General features: G+C 48.0%; 1 protein-coding gene across 4 annotated transcripts in view; it reads left to right on the top strand.

Annotated features, from left to right (window-relative positions):
* The window catches only part of RNF4 (ring finger protein 4), a 148,530-nt gene that overhangs the window by 61,700 nt on the left and 70,601 nt on the right, over positions 1 to 16,229 (top strand). For all 4 annotated transcript variants that reach the window (XM_029592218.1, XM_029592191.1, XM_029592200.1 and 1 more), the window contains one exon: positions 2,335 to 2,458. In XM_029592218.1, coding sequence (XP_029448078.1) covers positions 2,335 to 2,458 — 124 coding nt within the window. The remainder of the gene's footprint in view (positions 1 to 2,334; positions 2,459 to 16,229) is intronic.

Below are 16,229 nucleotides of genomic sequence, written 5' to 3'. Positions count from 1 at the left end.
CTAGACAGACCACAAAGTAGCCATGTGTTATCTCAACAAGCAGGGAGGCATGGATTATACTTCCTGTCAGGAAGTGGTCAAGATCTGGGCCTGGTCCTTGACCCACGGGATTGTGCTCAGAGCCATGTACCTGGCTGGAATAGAGAACGTGATAGCAGATAGGCTGAGTCAGGCCTTCAGACCCCATGAGTGGTCCTTGGACCAGATGGCAGCGAATCAGATTTCTGCCTCTGGGGGATTCCAGACATAGATCTGTTCATGTCCACCTGCAAAAGGAAGGTGCCTTGCTTCTGCTCCCTGTCCAGTTCAGACGGCAAACCAGCCTCTGACGCCCTTGCCTGTCATTGAGGCAAGGATCTTCTGTATACTTATCTTCTGATTCTCTTAGTGGCAAAGACTCTCTTGAAGCTTTGCAAGGACCGGGTGAACTATGATCCTCATAGGTCCTCATTGGCTGAGACAAGTCTGGTTTCCACTCCTATGGGAGTTGTCCATCCAGAAACCAATCAATCTAGGGATTTCCCCAGATCTCATCGCGCAGGATCAAGGCAGTCTGCAGCATCTCAACCTCCAGGCCCTGTTGCTCACAGCCTGGATGTTGAGAAGTTAATCCTGCAGGCATTTGATCTTTCTGAGGATGTCACAGGTCCTGGTGGCTTCCAGAACGCCTTCCACTAGAAAGTTCTACGGACTGAAGTGGAGGAGGCTTTCTTTGTGGTGTGAGCAAAAGGCTCTAGATCTGTTCTCCTGCCCCACACAAAAACTGCTTGACTACATTCTACACCTATTGGAGGCTGGCTGAAAACCAACTCCGATTGGCGCATACCACCGTGGTGTAGATGGTATGCCCATCTCTGCACAACCCATAGTTTTAAGTTTCAGGCGGGGCCTGCTTCATTTGAAGCCTCCTCTAAGGCCTCCCGCTGTGCCTTGGGACCTCAACGTGATGTTGGCTCAGCTGATGAAGGCTCCTTTTGAGCCACTGCGCACCTGTAACCTGAAGTTCCTGACCCTGGAAGGTCATACTTTTGGTGACTGTCACTTCAGTGTGCAGGTTCAGCAAGCTCCAGGTCTTAGTGACCTGTCCACCTTATACTAATCTATCATGACAGGATGGTCTTGTGTACGCACCCTAAATTCCTGCCTAAGGTGGTGACTGATTTCCATCTTAACCAGTCAATCATCCTGCCATTTTCTTTTCCAGGCTCCATTTGCACCAAGGTGAACGAGCACTGCACAGTTTGGACTGCAAGCGAGCCTTAGCCTTCTATCTGGAACGGACAGAAGCCCATAGATAGTCCACCCAGCTTTTTATTTTTTTCAATAGGAATAGGTTGGGCATTGCCGTTGCCAAACACAGTATCCAGTTGGCTAGCGATCGCTTCTTCTTCTGTTATGCCCAGGCGGGACTGCGTCTTGGGGGTCATATTAAGGCTCATTCTGTCAGAGCCATGGCAGCATCGGTGGCCCACTTGTGAGCATTTCCCGTGGAGGAGATATGCAAGGCTGCCACGTGGCGTTCTCTCCACACATTCACATCCATTACTGTCTGGATAGGTATGACTTACGTGACAGTAGGTGCAGCCAGACTATCATCAGGAACATGTTTGAGGTATAGAACCCAACTCTCCCAACCTGGGGCCCGTTGTTTGGGTTCAGGCTGTCCCAGTGTTGTGCCCGTTGGCATCTGGTTAGGTGTCTTTTGATCAACTTTTCTGTTGGGGAGCAGCCCGTAGCTAGGAATTTACTCATGTGAGTATAAAAATAAGAGAAATGAAACTCTGTGGCATGGAAGGCGGATTTTGTGAGGCCTACCCATCCTGCTTGTTCTCTGAGAAAGCAGAGTTGCTTACCTGTAACAAGTGTTCTCCGAGGACAGCAGGATGTTAGTCCTCACAAAACCCACCTGCCATGCCACGGAGTTGCATTTCTCCTATTGTTATTTTATCTTATCATAATTCTGTTATGAGACTGAAGAGGGACCCCATGTGGACGTGTGGTACATGACTAGGCACATTAAGCATGCTGGGCATGCTTAATGTGCCTAGTCAAAGTTTCTAGAAACTTTGATTATAAGTTTTCCGCATTGGGGCTCCATGTGATGTCACCCGTGTGAGAGCTAACATCCTGCTGTCCTCTGAGAACACCTGTTAGAGGGAAGCAACTCTGTTTTCTCTATTCTAATGGATTATTTTCTGTTTAAGGTAAATTGTCAGCTTGATAAATTTACCTAGTGCAGTTGACTAGAGGAGTTTGAGCTAATAAATCTTTTCACATATGAGCTTTTGGGGCTTCTATAAGCCTTCCTCAGGTAATGTACTTTTCTCTTGACAGATGCAAAGAAAACGTCGTGGAGGAGCAGGACGGAGTGCTAGACAAACACACAAACAACGTAGGTTGGTAGGCTCATCTTCCAGGATGGCTCCACACCCAGAGGCCATAGAACTTGTAGAAAGTGGTAAGTATATTTGGAGAAACACCTGTATGGGTTGTGAAACTACTGTAGTCTTGCTGGTTTTTAACCATATTTGTTGTAATTAATTTTCCTGTAACATGCTATGTCCCATCACGGAAATAAAAAGTATTTCTGAAAATTTTTTTTTAATTACATTGTAAGCTCCAAGGAGAAGGGGGACTGTCTTATGTCTGCATATGTCTTATAACATTATAGCATGGGGTTTCAACTGGAAACACACAGGGTGGCCGCCTCTGCAATTTGTTCCCTTCGTTAAACTGTTGCTGCTACTGCTGCTTTGGACCTGCCTTCTTGCAGTAGGATCTGGTCCTGTGCTTCATATTTATTTTATTTATTTATTTATAACTTTTTTTATACCGAAGTTCAGGTAACAGAATTACTTATCACTCCGGTTTACATTATAACAAGTAGAAAACAATGACAACATATGTCTTACAATGAACAAGGGAGTGAACAACTTGGATAATATAACATAACTAGGAACAGTAGCAGTATGCACTATTAGAGCGAGACTAGCGCATGGGGAGGGAGGTTTGCTAATGTGGGGGAGGGGGAAGGAAGGTTGTGTGATGTGATGTCATAGTGGTGATAGAGTATGAGGAAGCATGAGTGGGCACCAAGCCAATATGCAGCCTCAGTTTTCCTAGCAAAGCCAGGAATGGGTGGGACCTGGGAGCAGATATTGCATGCTAGTTCAGTTCCTTTTCACATTTATTCATGATCAATCTCTGCTGCAGGCACAGGACCGGCTCCTGCTGCAACAGAAGAGGCCTGCAACAGCAGTTTGTAGAAGGGGGGTGCAAGGGAAGAAGGGAGAGGGTCCAGGACCTACTACTATAGTGAGTCACTTGTGGGGGGGGTAAGATTAGTGAGATGGGGAGGTAGGGGTTGGCTGGAAGCATTATAGGAGGGGGATGGAAAAACAGGAGAAGGTGGGGCAGGGCTAAAAGGGGAAGATGGAGGACTGTGGTTCCATGAGGACTGCCTTCCCAAAGGCCACCTCCACCCCCAGAGACAACTTTTACTGCTGCTTCAGCTTCCTTGCCTCTGCTTTGGTGTGTTAGATACCATCTCTCCGTCTGATGATGTAATCACAGGTTGTCCATAAGAGCCTGCTTGCCGTAAGGGTGGGTTATTATCCAAAGGGGTGAAACCAGGATTCGCCCATTTGGGGGTGTGCTGGGGTATATATATGGGGGTGGGCTTTAGTGAGAAAAAGATAGAGAAATGTGTACAGATAGTAAACTTTGATTCTCTTGTACATCGCCTTCAGTCTAATTTGAGAAAGGTGATAAATATTAATTGGAACTTCTACCACATTTCTCAGCATTACAACAGTGTGCCTCATTTGGTGTTCTGGAGTAATGCACTTGTGTATACTACTACAGACACAACTCACATCTAGAAAATTAGAAACATGACAGCAGAAAAAGACCATATGGGCCATCCAGTCTGCCCATCCATCCAATTAATTTAGCATAATTCTCATCACTTCCTTAGAGATCCCCTGTATTTATCCCATGCTTTCTTGAATTCAAATATTGTTTTCTTAGTGTCTGGTCAGATGAATCCAGAACCAGTGGGTTATGCCCCTCTACCAGCAGATGGAGATGGAGCAAACTGACGACATAATATATGTACTCCTGCATTGATGTTAGCCTGCTAGTATTCTCTGTCTCCAGCAGATGGTGGATGTGTGTGTATATGTATGTATATATATATGTATGTATATATATATATATATATGTTTTAAAAAAAATAAAAAATATATATATTTTTTTTTTTTAACTTTCCTGAGCTTGGCCCTTCCTGGCTGAGTACAGAGACTGTCTCCAGCTGCAGGGGGAGAGGGCATATACCGTCACCGCTGCACTCAATTTCCTGTACCCACTGCCTTTCAGCAGTTTGAACAGCTAAGTCCACGCTGGCTGAAAAAAACCCAGCAACTGGACCAAGGCACTCATCTGAGGGACCACACAAGGCACCACAGGAATTCTCAACTGGAGGAGGGACCATTTGTTATGACTGCAGGAGAGCAGGGCAAATTAATTTTCCTTTATTTCTCCTTTGCAAAGTAAAGCAAACCCCAGTAGGGAGATGCACATCCACAATCTGCTGGAGACTGAGAATACTGGCAGGCTGATATCAATGTTTGTTCTGCTCTTTGGGAGGTTAAGGGATGGAGGCGGGTTGAACAGCCTCTGTAGGCTAGGCCCCACTCTGAGGCTCACTCCGTGTGGTAGGCCTAAACGGCATTTCATGCACTTTGTCTATGTGTTAGGCTACCCTCTTCAGTATTGTCAGTTAGGCTTGTGTGTCCAATTTTTGGACGCTTAGTCACTCTTCTGTTTGTGCATCCAACTTAAGCGGTGCCTTTAGTGGCTGCATGCTTACCGGTGCGCATAAGTTGAACATTTGCTCTAAACTTAAATTTTACAGCACCTATCCTTAGGGATGTCTAGATTTTTTGGACACCTAAAAAAAACAACAAAAAAAACAGCTGGACGCATGCTTTTCCCATAGATAAGCAGCTGAATTAGCCATGCTGTCTGGGTATGTCCTCCGTGCCACTAGGTGGCGGAGCTCTCTAAGATCACCCAAAGTCTTTTGATGAGGGGGCTCCCTCCTGCCCATCCTTATGCCTGTGCTCGAGACTCCTCAGTCTGTTTTTTTCCGCGCGACTAATCGCACATGGATCTCTTAGCTCTTGTGAGGAAAAGTTATTATGAGGAGAAAAACATAAATCTTTCAAACTTCTCAGAAATTCACAGGATTTTCTCATCATGCTACGTCCAGGGTTTAAATTCTGTGACTGTGGGAAAAATGTCTGTAACCGACAGACATCTGACGTGTTACATTTGCCTCGGCCCATGCCATGATCAGGCAAATTGTTCAGATTGTGGATGGATGTCCCAAAGGGCACAGCGCCAGAGAGCAGCGCGGATTGCCCAACTTACAGAGGAGGCTGCGGGCTCATATGCCCCCTCTGATGCTTCTGCCAGGTCGGCTCCAGGACCAAAATCGAAGCAGAAAACACATGCCCATAGGAGGGCCACTTCTGCTGACCCTCCAAGTTGGAAACAGAAGGTAAAAAATAAAAATCCTTCGGAGCAAGGTGCGGGAGATGCGCCGAACCTGCATCCTGCGTCGATGCGTCATCGAGCTCCGGAGCATAGCAGACGAGCCGATGCATCCGGCGCACCATCGACCCGCCGACTCATTGGCGCTGCGTGAACGGGCCGGCGCAGCGGCCAACTCCCGACGCACTGAAGCAACGTGCATATTCCGACGCTTCAGAGAGGTGTCGACACATTGGGGCAATTGCTGGAAAACAATTTAAAAAGCATATCACGGGACATAAACGACCTAGAAGTCCATTGCACATTAACATTAATGGACCTAGAAGTCCAAATGCACATTAACATTAATGTGCATTTGTAAGCTACAAATGCACATTAATGTTAAATTCAATCTGCCTAATATGTTCCCAACAGACAAGCTTAATTTACACACATAGTTTATTGAAATGAATTGTTATCGCACTATGATGGCACATAGAATCAGAGGACTCCTTGTCTCCAGCAAGATTCTCAGAGAACTCATCTCACTCATCTGAATTTCTCTCAGGTCTTTCTACAACATCTCATCCCCGTACTAGTTCCTTATATCAAGAGCCCTTACTTCATGAGGATACTGGACGTTCCAAAGAAACGCACAAGGTCGTCCTCAAGACAACCTTGCCACCATCAGGTCAAGATCCAGATGTCAGACCTAAGGGGCGCGCGCGGCTTTGCCGGCTTAGCCGGACGCAGACGGACCACGACGTAATACCCAGAGGAAATTTAGTCACATTGGACCAGCAGCCATCGGGAACTGGTTGGAATTTATATTGTGTCCCAAAGATCTGGACTTGAGGTACTGTTCTTCTTATTTTTCTCTTAAATATACGTGGTTGAGCTCCTTTGGTAATGCCACATACCAAAAGGAAAGGGAAACTAATTACTTCTACCCCAGTAATTAGTTTAAACCAACCAAGTATTCAGGATCTTTTTGGGAGATCCAATATATTGTCACCAGAAGGCGAGGTCGCTGGAGTTGAAGTCCAGGAGCAGGGACTAAACACCTTGACCCACGAAATATCTAAGCCCTGGTGCCCCATCGACACCAGATCCACCTACGAGAAGAGAAGGAGGAGAATTAAAATTTGATGATCCCCAGAACTTGAGCTTGAACATCTTACCACCTGATGAACAAGGAGTGTTAAGTAATTTGGATCACTCACCCATAGCCTCTGGGTCTCAGTTCTTAAAAAACCAGAAAGAGGACTTGAATATCGTGGTGATATCTAAGGAGAAGGGCACGGAGGGGGTTCGGGGGGAAGAAATGGCTGGGATACCTGTTACATTTAAAAAATTTTCATTATAAGAGATAGGGAACATGATTATTTCCATGCAGAAATCAATTAGTGACTTAGCTATAATGGTACAAGAGGGATTGAGTACTAATAAAACTCTGCAAACAAAAGTAGAGAAGGTAGAAAATTCGGTGAATAGTCTGAGTATAAAAACTGAAGAGATGGAGAAAATACAATTAAATTTGATTAAATCAGAGAAGATCCATATAGAAAAATTGGAACAAATTGAAAATCAGATTAGAAGAACTAATTTAAGAGTTCTAAATTTTCCTATAACACATTTACTCTCGCCCCGAGAATTGTTTAAGAGTTATTTAATTAATATTTTGAAATACACTGAAATAACTTTGCCAGTGATATCCAGAATATACTATGTCACTCAAGCTAAAGGTAGTTATGGTTCAGGAAAACAGAATCAGGAAGAGGTGAAAGATGATATAAATTTATCAGAACTCTTGGAGAAGTCTTCAGATACTGAAATAAAATCACGAGCTACATTAGTTGTCCAATTTGCAGACATTTCACAAAGAGATATAATTCTTAGATTATATTTCAAATACCAGAGTTTGAATTTTCATGGTTATCCTATTAGGATTTTTCCTGATGTGTCTTTAAATACTCAAGAAGAAAAGAATTTCTAGCATTGAGGGAACAGGTTATACAGCGAGGAGCTAAGTTCATCTTACGCTTTCCTTGTAGATGTATTGTTCTTTATCAAAATAATAGATATATTTTCAATCAGGTTGGCCAGCTACGAACCTTCCTGGACTCCTAGTCCCATAGTATCTCCTAGTACAATATGGGGGATTAAGAAAGATATGGATCAGACACATTATCTTTGAAAAAATGTTTGTTTGGAATAGTCTGCTCAAATTTCTGTCCACCAGTTTCTGTAATTACTAGTGAATTATTTTTCCAGAATGCACAGAATGTAAACTATGTTCTTGTTTAAACTTGAAATGTAACTTTTCTACATATAAGTTAAGTATACAAAGCTGTGTATTTCCTTTGTAAAATGGAAAGACTAATAAAAATTATATATTAAAAAAATGCGTTTTCTTAATCTAATTCCTTCTACTTTCAATGGTCCTGAATTATTCTCCCTGTTCATTGTAACTTTCATTTTCATAATTTATGTTTTTTCCCCTGGTTTTGATGTAAACCGGTATGATAAGACCTCCAATACCATGGGATGTTAACCCAGTGTTAAAACAACTTATGCTACCACCCTTTGAACCAATGGACACTTGCCATCTTAGGTACCTTTCCTGGAAGGTACTATTCTTAGTTGCTCTCACTTCCGCAAGAAGAATCAGCGAACTTCAAGCTCTGGTTCACTACTCACCTTACCTGGAATTCTACCATGACAAAGTTACACTACGTACACACCCTAATTTTCTGCCTAAATTTTCATTTGAACCAAACCATAACACTGCCGATCTTTCATCCTAAACCACAGACAGATGACAGAGAGAAACGTCTTCATTCATTGGACTGTAAACGTGCTCTTGCATTTTACAAACAACGTACTCATTCTCCTACCAGACCCTCACAGCCCTTCTTCTCGTTTAACCCAAATGCGCCAGGTCTTCCAGTTTCAAAGAGAACATTATCTTCCTGGCTTACAAGCTGTATACGTTTCTGTTACCAGAAGCGTTTGGAATCGTTATCTACCACACCCAAAGCACACCAAATTCGTGCCATGGCTGCTTCTGTGGCACATTTTCACGATGTTCCTTTATCAGATATCTGCAAAGCAGCCACATGGTCTTCACATCATACCTTCGCATCCCACTATTGTTTGGTCAAGCAGACGAAGGATGACGAATGGGGCAGACCATTCTCCAAAAGAACACTAATTAGTTTCCATATCTTCAGAACTGTCCGCCTCTTATTGCGTATTGAGCGATAACTTTCATACCAATCAAGACTTAATTACTACGCCCAATACTTCAGCTGAGAACTCCCAGACAGCATGGCTAATTCAGCTGCTTATCTATGGGGAAAAAAGCAAGTTTGCTTAACGTAAAACGGTGTTTTCTGTAGATAGCAGATGAATTAGCCATGCTGACCCTCCCGCCTCCCCGGACAGTTCCATCTTTGCATATCGTCTTGCTTTAACACGGACTGAGGAGCCTCAAGCACAGGCATAAGGATGGGCAGGAGGGAGCCCCCTTATCAAAAGACTTTGCTTGATCTTAGAGAGCTCTGCACCTAGTGGCATGGAGGACGTACCCAGACAGCATGGCTAATTCATCTGCTATCTACGGAAAACATCATTTACGGTAAGCAAACTTGCTTTTTCAGTTGCCGCTTAGCATACTGTTGGCCTAATGGCACCTATACCTAAGTGCCTTTTCCTCTGCACTGCCTGTCATATTCGGGCATCTCAACCTGGAGTGCCCGCTAACTTGTCAGTGCTATTTGGAGGCTCTGTGGCCCATGTTGGGCAGATTGATTCGAAGACTTGAGTGCCACAGAGGGATGGTGCTCTTGGTTGCTCTAGATTGGCCCAGGAGACCATGTTATGTGGATCTGCAGTGGCTCCTGGTGGACTCGCCTTTTCAACTTCCGGCACAAAGGAATCTGTTGCGGCAGGGACCTGTTCTTCACGAAGATCCAACTCTGTTTTGTCTTAAGGTATGGCCCTTGAAAGGGCTCGCTTTCTGAAGCGTGAATACTTGGGAGCAGTGATTTCCACCTTGCTAAGAGCTAGAAAGTTCTCTACTACTTTGGCCTATGTGCGGGTTTGGCGAGTGTTTGAGGCCTGGTGCAAAGACTGAGGTACTCTTCCGTGTTCGGTCAAGATCCCACTCATTTTGGAGTTTTTGTAGGATGGCTTGAATTCAGGCTTGACTCTCAATTCCTTAAAGGTACAAGTATAGTGGCTCTTGCCTATTTCAGGGGTCACGAGAATGGTGGATCCTTGTCTGCTCATCCTAATGTGACCTATTTCCCGAAAGGAGTGAAACATCTTCATCATCCTTTGTATTTTCTGGTAATATTATGGAGTCTTAATTTGGTGTTGGATTTCTTAGCGGGCCATGTGTTTAGGCCAATGCGTAAATTTTCCTTGCGGTTACTGACTTTGAAAATGGTGTTTCTTGTGGCAATTTGTTCTGCGTGTAGAGTTTTCAAGCTGCAGGCCTTGTCTTACCAGGAGCCATTCCTCCAGGTGACTCCAGGGGCTGTACAGCTGCATACTGTTCCTTTTTGTTTACCAAAAATGATCTCTGAGTATTACTTAACTCTATCCATCTCTCTGCTGTCTCTGGAGAGAGAGAGAGATGTAGAGGAGTATCATGTCTTGCGACCCTTGGATGTCAAGAGACATTATCGTCTGGTATCTGAAAGTTACTAAGCCTTTTTCGGAAGACGGATTCCCTGTTTGTCCTTCATGGCGGTACTAGACAGGGAGAACCGGCTTCTCGGGCTACAAATAGCTCACTGGATTAAGGAGATAGTCACGGCTGCGTACATTGCTGGAAAGTCGTTGCCTGGTCAGATTAGGGTTCATTCTGCTAGGGCTCAGGCAGTGTCATAAGCGGAAGTTAGATTGTTGTCTCCGGTCTACATTTGCTGAGCTGCGACAACGTCCTCCTTATACACTTTTTCCAAGTATTGTCATCTGACTGTGCAGGCCCGTGAGGACTCAGCCTTTGCACATACAGTTTTGATAGGGTGGGAGGCTGTCCGCAATCCTATTTGGGAGTAGCTTGGGTACATCTCACTGGTTCTGGATTCATCTGATCAGACGTTAAGAAATGAGAAATTATACTTACCTAATGATTTCCTTTTCTTTAGGATAGTCAGATGAATCCAGCTTCCCGCCCTTGGCTGCTGAAGGGAGAGTATTATGGTCCTCCTGCGGGGCTATGTGTTATAGGGATTACTGGTTAGTGTTAATACATTTTTTGTCTGAGCTCACTGTTTTCATGTTGGTTGAGTATTGAAATGGTTATCTGTTTTTAATCAAGGTTTTTGCTAGTCTGTCTACAGTTGCTTTTGAAGAGAATACTGGCAGGCTGATGTCACTGCAGTATATATTTATCTATTTATTTATTTAAAATCTTTTCTATACCGTCAAGTTATATACCATCACAACAGTTTACAGATAGGCACGTATAGTAATGTAAAAAATTGTATTGGGTAATACTTTCTATCCAAAGTGCCAGTAAAGTTCCGGTTACATAGTTTCAACAATAAAGATTTCCTAGCGTGTAGCCAGATGGACTCAGAACAAGTGGGTATAGTGTGCTCGTGCTAGCAGTGGGAGACGGATCTGACGTCAGCACGGGTACATATACCCCCACAGGAAGTGAAGCAACTCAGTAATTTCCGTCTCCAAAGCAGTTTGGAGCGCCTGCACGCTCGCTGAGCGTGTTTTCCAATACTACTTTCTGCTTTCTATTTTCTACTTTCCAAATTTCTCAGAAGACGAGCCCCGCACACCTGCGGTGATACCCTCGGGTCCCTCCCCCAGTTGAGTTTCCCAAGGTGGTTTCCGCGACCCCTCGGAGGTCTACGCCTCGGTCCGGTGGCCGAACCGCGGCAGGGATCTAGCCCCCGAGCGAGAAGGGCTCGGGCCTGGCTGAGAAGCGCCTCAGTCCCGGCGAGGACTTAGCCCCGAGCGAGACGAGTTCGGCGGCTTAGAGGCAGCGGGTGCACTTCCTCAAGTGCGGCGGTGAAGGTATTTCCCCTCTCCCCCCGCAGCCGGAGACCACCCGGGTTACAGCCGGGAAGCGCCGAGGATCAGGTAAGGCGTACATCTCTTACTTTTGGTCTCCGAGGTACGAGGATCGGCGGTGTTGCCTGCATGCGGCACGCCGTGGAGGTCGCCATTTTGTCTGCCTTGTTCAGGTATTGAGCGCCCATGGATAGGCGCCTGTTGATAGGCGCACAACGCAGCATATAGATTGCTAAGCGTATATTATTGAGCGCATATTGCTGAACGCATATTATTGAGCGCATATTGTTTATTGAACGCATATTGTTTATTATTGAGCGCATATTGCTGTACGCATATTATTGAGCGCATATTGTTTATTATTGAGCGCATATTGCTGAACGCATATTGCTGTGCGCATATTGTTTATTATTTAGCGCATCTTGCTGAATGCACGATGGAACACCTAAACGCCCCAGCGTCTCCAGAGGTGGCACCTCCTGCTTCCGGCGTGAAAGCTCTTGGCCTGTGTTCAGCGTGCCAGCTTAGAGCCACGCAGAGCGAGGAGCCAGACTCCCTTTGTGCCCAATGTGAGGAGGCCGTGGGAGCCTCGGGCCAGGACCAGTTCAACCGAGGTTTACCGACAGTTCCCCAGGGGCCACCCCGGACTTAGCGGGCCGTCTCGAACAGCCAGGAATCCCGGGGGACCTGGTACCACAACGGTTGGAGTACGCTTCCATTTCCTGGGTGGACTTATTTAAGGGGATCCACGCCTTCGTATAGATGCAGTCGGCTTCCCGTCCAGGCCCTGCTGCCCCGGCTGACCCTGTCCCCGGACCCTCTCGCCCTTACCGCAGGCCCCCGCCTCCGGGCAGTCCGGCTCCTGCGGACCCTGAAATCTCGGAGGACGAGTCCGAACCCCCCCGAGGAGGGGGAACTTCCCTCGGGGATAGAGCCATATCGAACTATGAGGCGGTTCTTTCCCAAGGAGGATCTCTCCGACCTGGTTTCTCAGTGCCTGACGGAGTTGGCTATTCCAGGCTCCAGCACCATGGAGGCATCTACGCAGAACCCCCTGCTGGAGGGTCTTCGTCCCACAGCCCGCCATTTCCCCTTCCTGCAAGCGGCGCAACAGCTGATCGATTTAGAGTGGAATTGCACCAGAGGCCTCATTCAAAGGGGGTCGGGTCCTGTCTGGCATGTACCCCCTGGACCCGGCAATCAAGGATATGCTAGTGTGCCCTAAGGTGGACGCCTTGGTTAGCGCTGTGGTCAAGCGCACTACCATTCCAGTGGAGGGGGGGGGCGGCCCTCAAGGAGGCTCATGACTGACGCCTGGACGCCATCCTGAAACAAACCTTTGAGGTGGCAGCTCTGTCTCTGCGAATCGCAACCTGCTGCACAGTGGTAACGCGTTCCTGTTTGTCACAGGTCAGGAACAATGCTCCGGCAGCTGACATCGAGTCAGCTCTCTCGTTCCTTACGGATGCCGCCTCCGACCTAGTCCGTACGACAGCCAAGGGGATCTCATCCTCAGTAACAGCCAGGAGGCAACTCTGGATACGGAACTGGTCAGCCGACGCCCCTTCTAAGACACGTCTCACTAGAATGCCATTCAAGGGGTCGCTTCTGTTCGGCGGCGACCTAGATAAACTGGCCAGCACATGGGGCGCCTCTCCAGTACCTCGACGGCTGGAAGACAGGTCCAAGAGGAACCGGCTCACCTTTCCGAGGCCCTCCAGAGGTAGAAGCTCCCAACGCTTCACTCCCTTTAGGAGTCGCTACCAGGCACCTCGTCCTCAGGCCCGGAACCAGGCCTTTCGGACCAAGCAGCACAAGAGGGGAGCCGGCTCGGGTTCGGGTCCCGGCCGCACCCCACAATGAGAATCAGCCGATCCATCCGGGGGGCAAAGCCATGGGGGCAGATTTAACCCTCTTCTACCCCAGATGGGTCGAGATTAAGTCGGACCAGTGGGTCCTCGCCATCATCCGAGAGGGTATTATCTGGACTTCCATCACATCCCTCCGGACAGATTTGTGGAATCTCCGTGTCCAATCCACAAGACGGCAGCATTGGAAGCTACCCTGGCGAGGCTCCTGTCCTTGAAAGCCATAATCCCAGTACCTGCATGGGAAATGGTTTCTGGGCACTATTCCATTTATTTCATGGTACTCAAGAAAGAGGGCACTTTCCGGCCCGTATTGGACCTCAAGTCAGTCAACCGATACTTAAGGGTCCCGAGGTTTCGCATGGAAACTCTGCGCTCAGTCAAGACCACAGTACAGCCAGGGGAAATCCTCACGGCCTTAGACTTGTCAGAAGCCTACCTGCATATCCCGATCCATCGGGATCATCAGCGCTACCTACGCTTCAAGGTTCTGGGACAACATTTCCAATTCCGGGCTTTGCCCTTCGGGTTAGCCACGGTGCCGCAGACCTTCACCAAGGTGATCGTAGCAGTAGCTGCGGCGCTCAGACAGGAAGGAATCCTTGTCCGTCCCTACCTAGACGATTGGCTGATCAGGGCGAAATCATGAGAGGAGAGCCATCGGGCAACCAACAGAGTGATCGCCCTTCTGGAAAGCCTGGGATGGGTAGTCAACCTAAGCAAGAGTTGCCTACAGCCTTCCCAATCTCTGGAATACCTGGGAGTCCAGTTCGACACCCAGGCAGACAGTCAGCCTCATCACCAAGAGAAGGTTAAAACTCCAGACGCGTCTACGGTCCTTGATGGGAGCCAGCCAGCCCATAGCTTGGGACTAACTGCAGGTTCTCGGTCTCATGGCATCCACCCTGAAAGTGGTACCATGGGCAAGGGCCCATATGAGACCGTTACAACACTCCCTCCTCTCTTGGTGGAGCCCACATTTACAGAACTACACCGTGCATCTACCTCTACCCGCCAGGGTGCGGACCCAGCTACGGTGGTGGTTGCAGTCCGACCACACGAGCAGGGGGTCGAAGATGTCCTCCCCCACGTGGACTCTGCTCACCACAGACGCCAGCCTGAGTGGATGGGGAGCACACTGCGAAGAGCTCACCGCCCAAGGGCGGTGGAACAGAGAAGAGTCGGGGTGGAGCATCAACCGCCTGGAGGCACGGGCAGTCCGATTAGCCTGCCTGCGATTTGCTCACAGACTGAGGAACAGAGCAGTCAGAGTGATGTCCGACAACGCCACCACGTGGCATACATCAACCGACAGGGCGGAACCAGAAGCCAACAGGTGTCCCTAGAGATAGCCCCGCTGATGGCTTGGGCAGAGGCGAATCTCCAGGACATCTCCGCCGTCCACATTGCCAGAAGGGACAACACCGTGGCACACTTCCTCAGCAGGGAAAGCCTAAGTCCGGGAGAATGGCAGCTGTCCCCCACAGCCTTCCAGATGATTGTGGATCAGTGGGGGACTCCGGACATGGACTTACTAGCGGACAGGTCCAATGCTCAAGTACCTAGATACTTCAGCCGCAAGCGAGATCCGTTCTCTCACGGGATCGACGCCCTGGTTCAGCCATGGCCTCCAGGGACTCTGCTATACGCCTTTCCTCCGTGGCCCCTGCTGGGCGCCCTTATACACAAGATTCAGAGGCACAGAGGCCTAGTTCTTCTAGTGGCACCAGACTGGCCAAGAAGCCCCTGGTACGCGGACATGAGAAGACTACTGACAGGGGAACCTCTTCCCCTGCCTCCTCTCAGGGACCTGCTACGTCAAGGTCCCATCCTCCACAAGGATCTGGCTCAATTCTCTCTTACGGTCTGGCCCTTGAGAGGGCTAGACTGAAGAAAAGAGGTTACTCGGAGCCGGTGATAGATACGCTCCTCCGAGCTCGCAAGTTTTCCACATCCCTCACCTACATAAGGATCTGGAGAGTATTTGAAGCCTGGTGCGACACTCATGGCACCAATCCACATGTGGCCACAATTCCTATTGCTCTGGATTTCCTGCAGGATGGGCTTCAGAAGGGTCTCTCCCTAAGCTCCATCAAGGTTCAGGTGGCTGCGTTGTCTTGCTACGGTCCCAGGAGGGATGGCAAGACCATTGCCATGCACCCAGATGTTTCTCGCTTCCTGAAAGGAGTCAAGCACATTCGTCCGCCACTGAAGTGGCCAGTGCCCCTGTGGAACCTCAACATAGTTTTGGATTTCCTCCCGGGATCCACCTTCAGACCCCTTTGGGGCCTGTCTCTCCGTTCGCTAACTTTGAAGATGGTGTTCTTGCTGGCAGTGTGTTCCGCACGCTGCATCTCAGAGCTGCAAGCGCTGTCCTGCCGGGATCCCTTTCTCAGAATCACTCCAGAGGCTATCCATCTTCGCACGGTTCCCTCTTTCTTACCTAAAGTAGTCTCACAATTTCACCTCAACCAAACCATATCTTTGCCAACCACGGCGGGTTTGAAGAAATCAGAAGAAGGGCGTTTGCTACGCCATCTCGACATCGGCCGATTGCTGCCCAGATACCTGGAAAAGACAGAAGCAGTACGAAAGACGGACCATCTTTTCGTCCTTCACAGCGGGAAGAAGCAAGGGGAAGCGGCCTCTCGGCCCACCATCGCCCGCTGGATCAAAGAAGTTATCAGAGCGGCCTACGTAGAGGCCGGGAAGTCACCACCTCTGCAGGTCAAGGCTCATTCCACCAGAGCGCAGGCGGCCTCTTGGGCAGAATCTAGGATGCTG

This window comes from Rhinatrema bivittatum, chromosome 1 (genome assembly GCF_901001135.1).
Source record: "Rhinatrema bivittatum chromosome 1, aRhiBiv1.1, whole genome shotgun sequence".
NCBI classification, from domain to species: domain Eukaryota; kingdom Metazoa; phylum Chordata; class Amphibia; order Gymnophiona; family Rhinatrematidae; genus Rhinatrema; species Rhinatrema bivittatum.
This window is presented reverse-complemented; position numbering and strand designations above follow the sequence as displayed.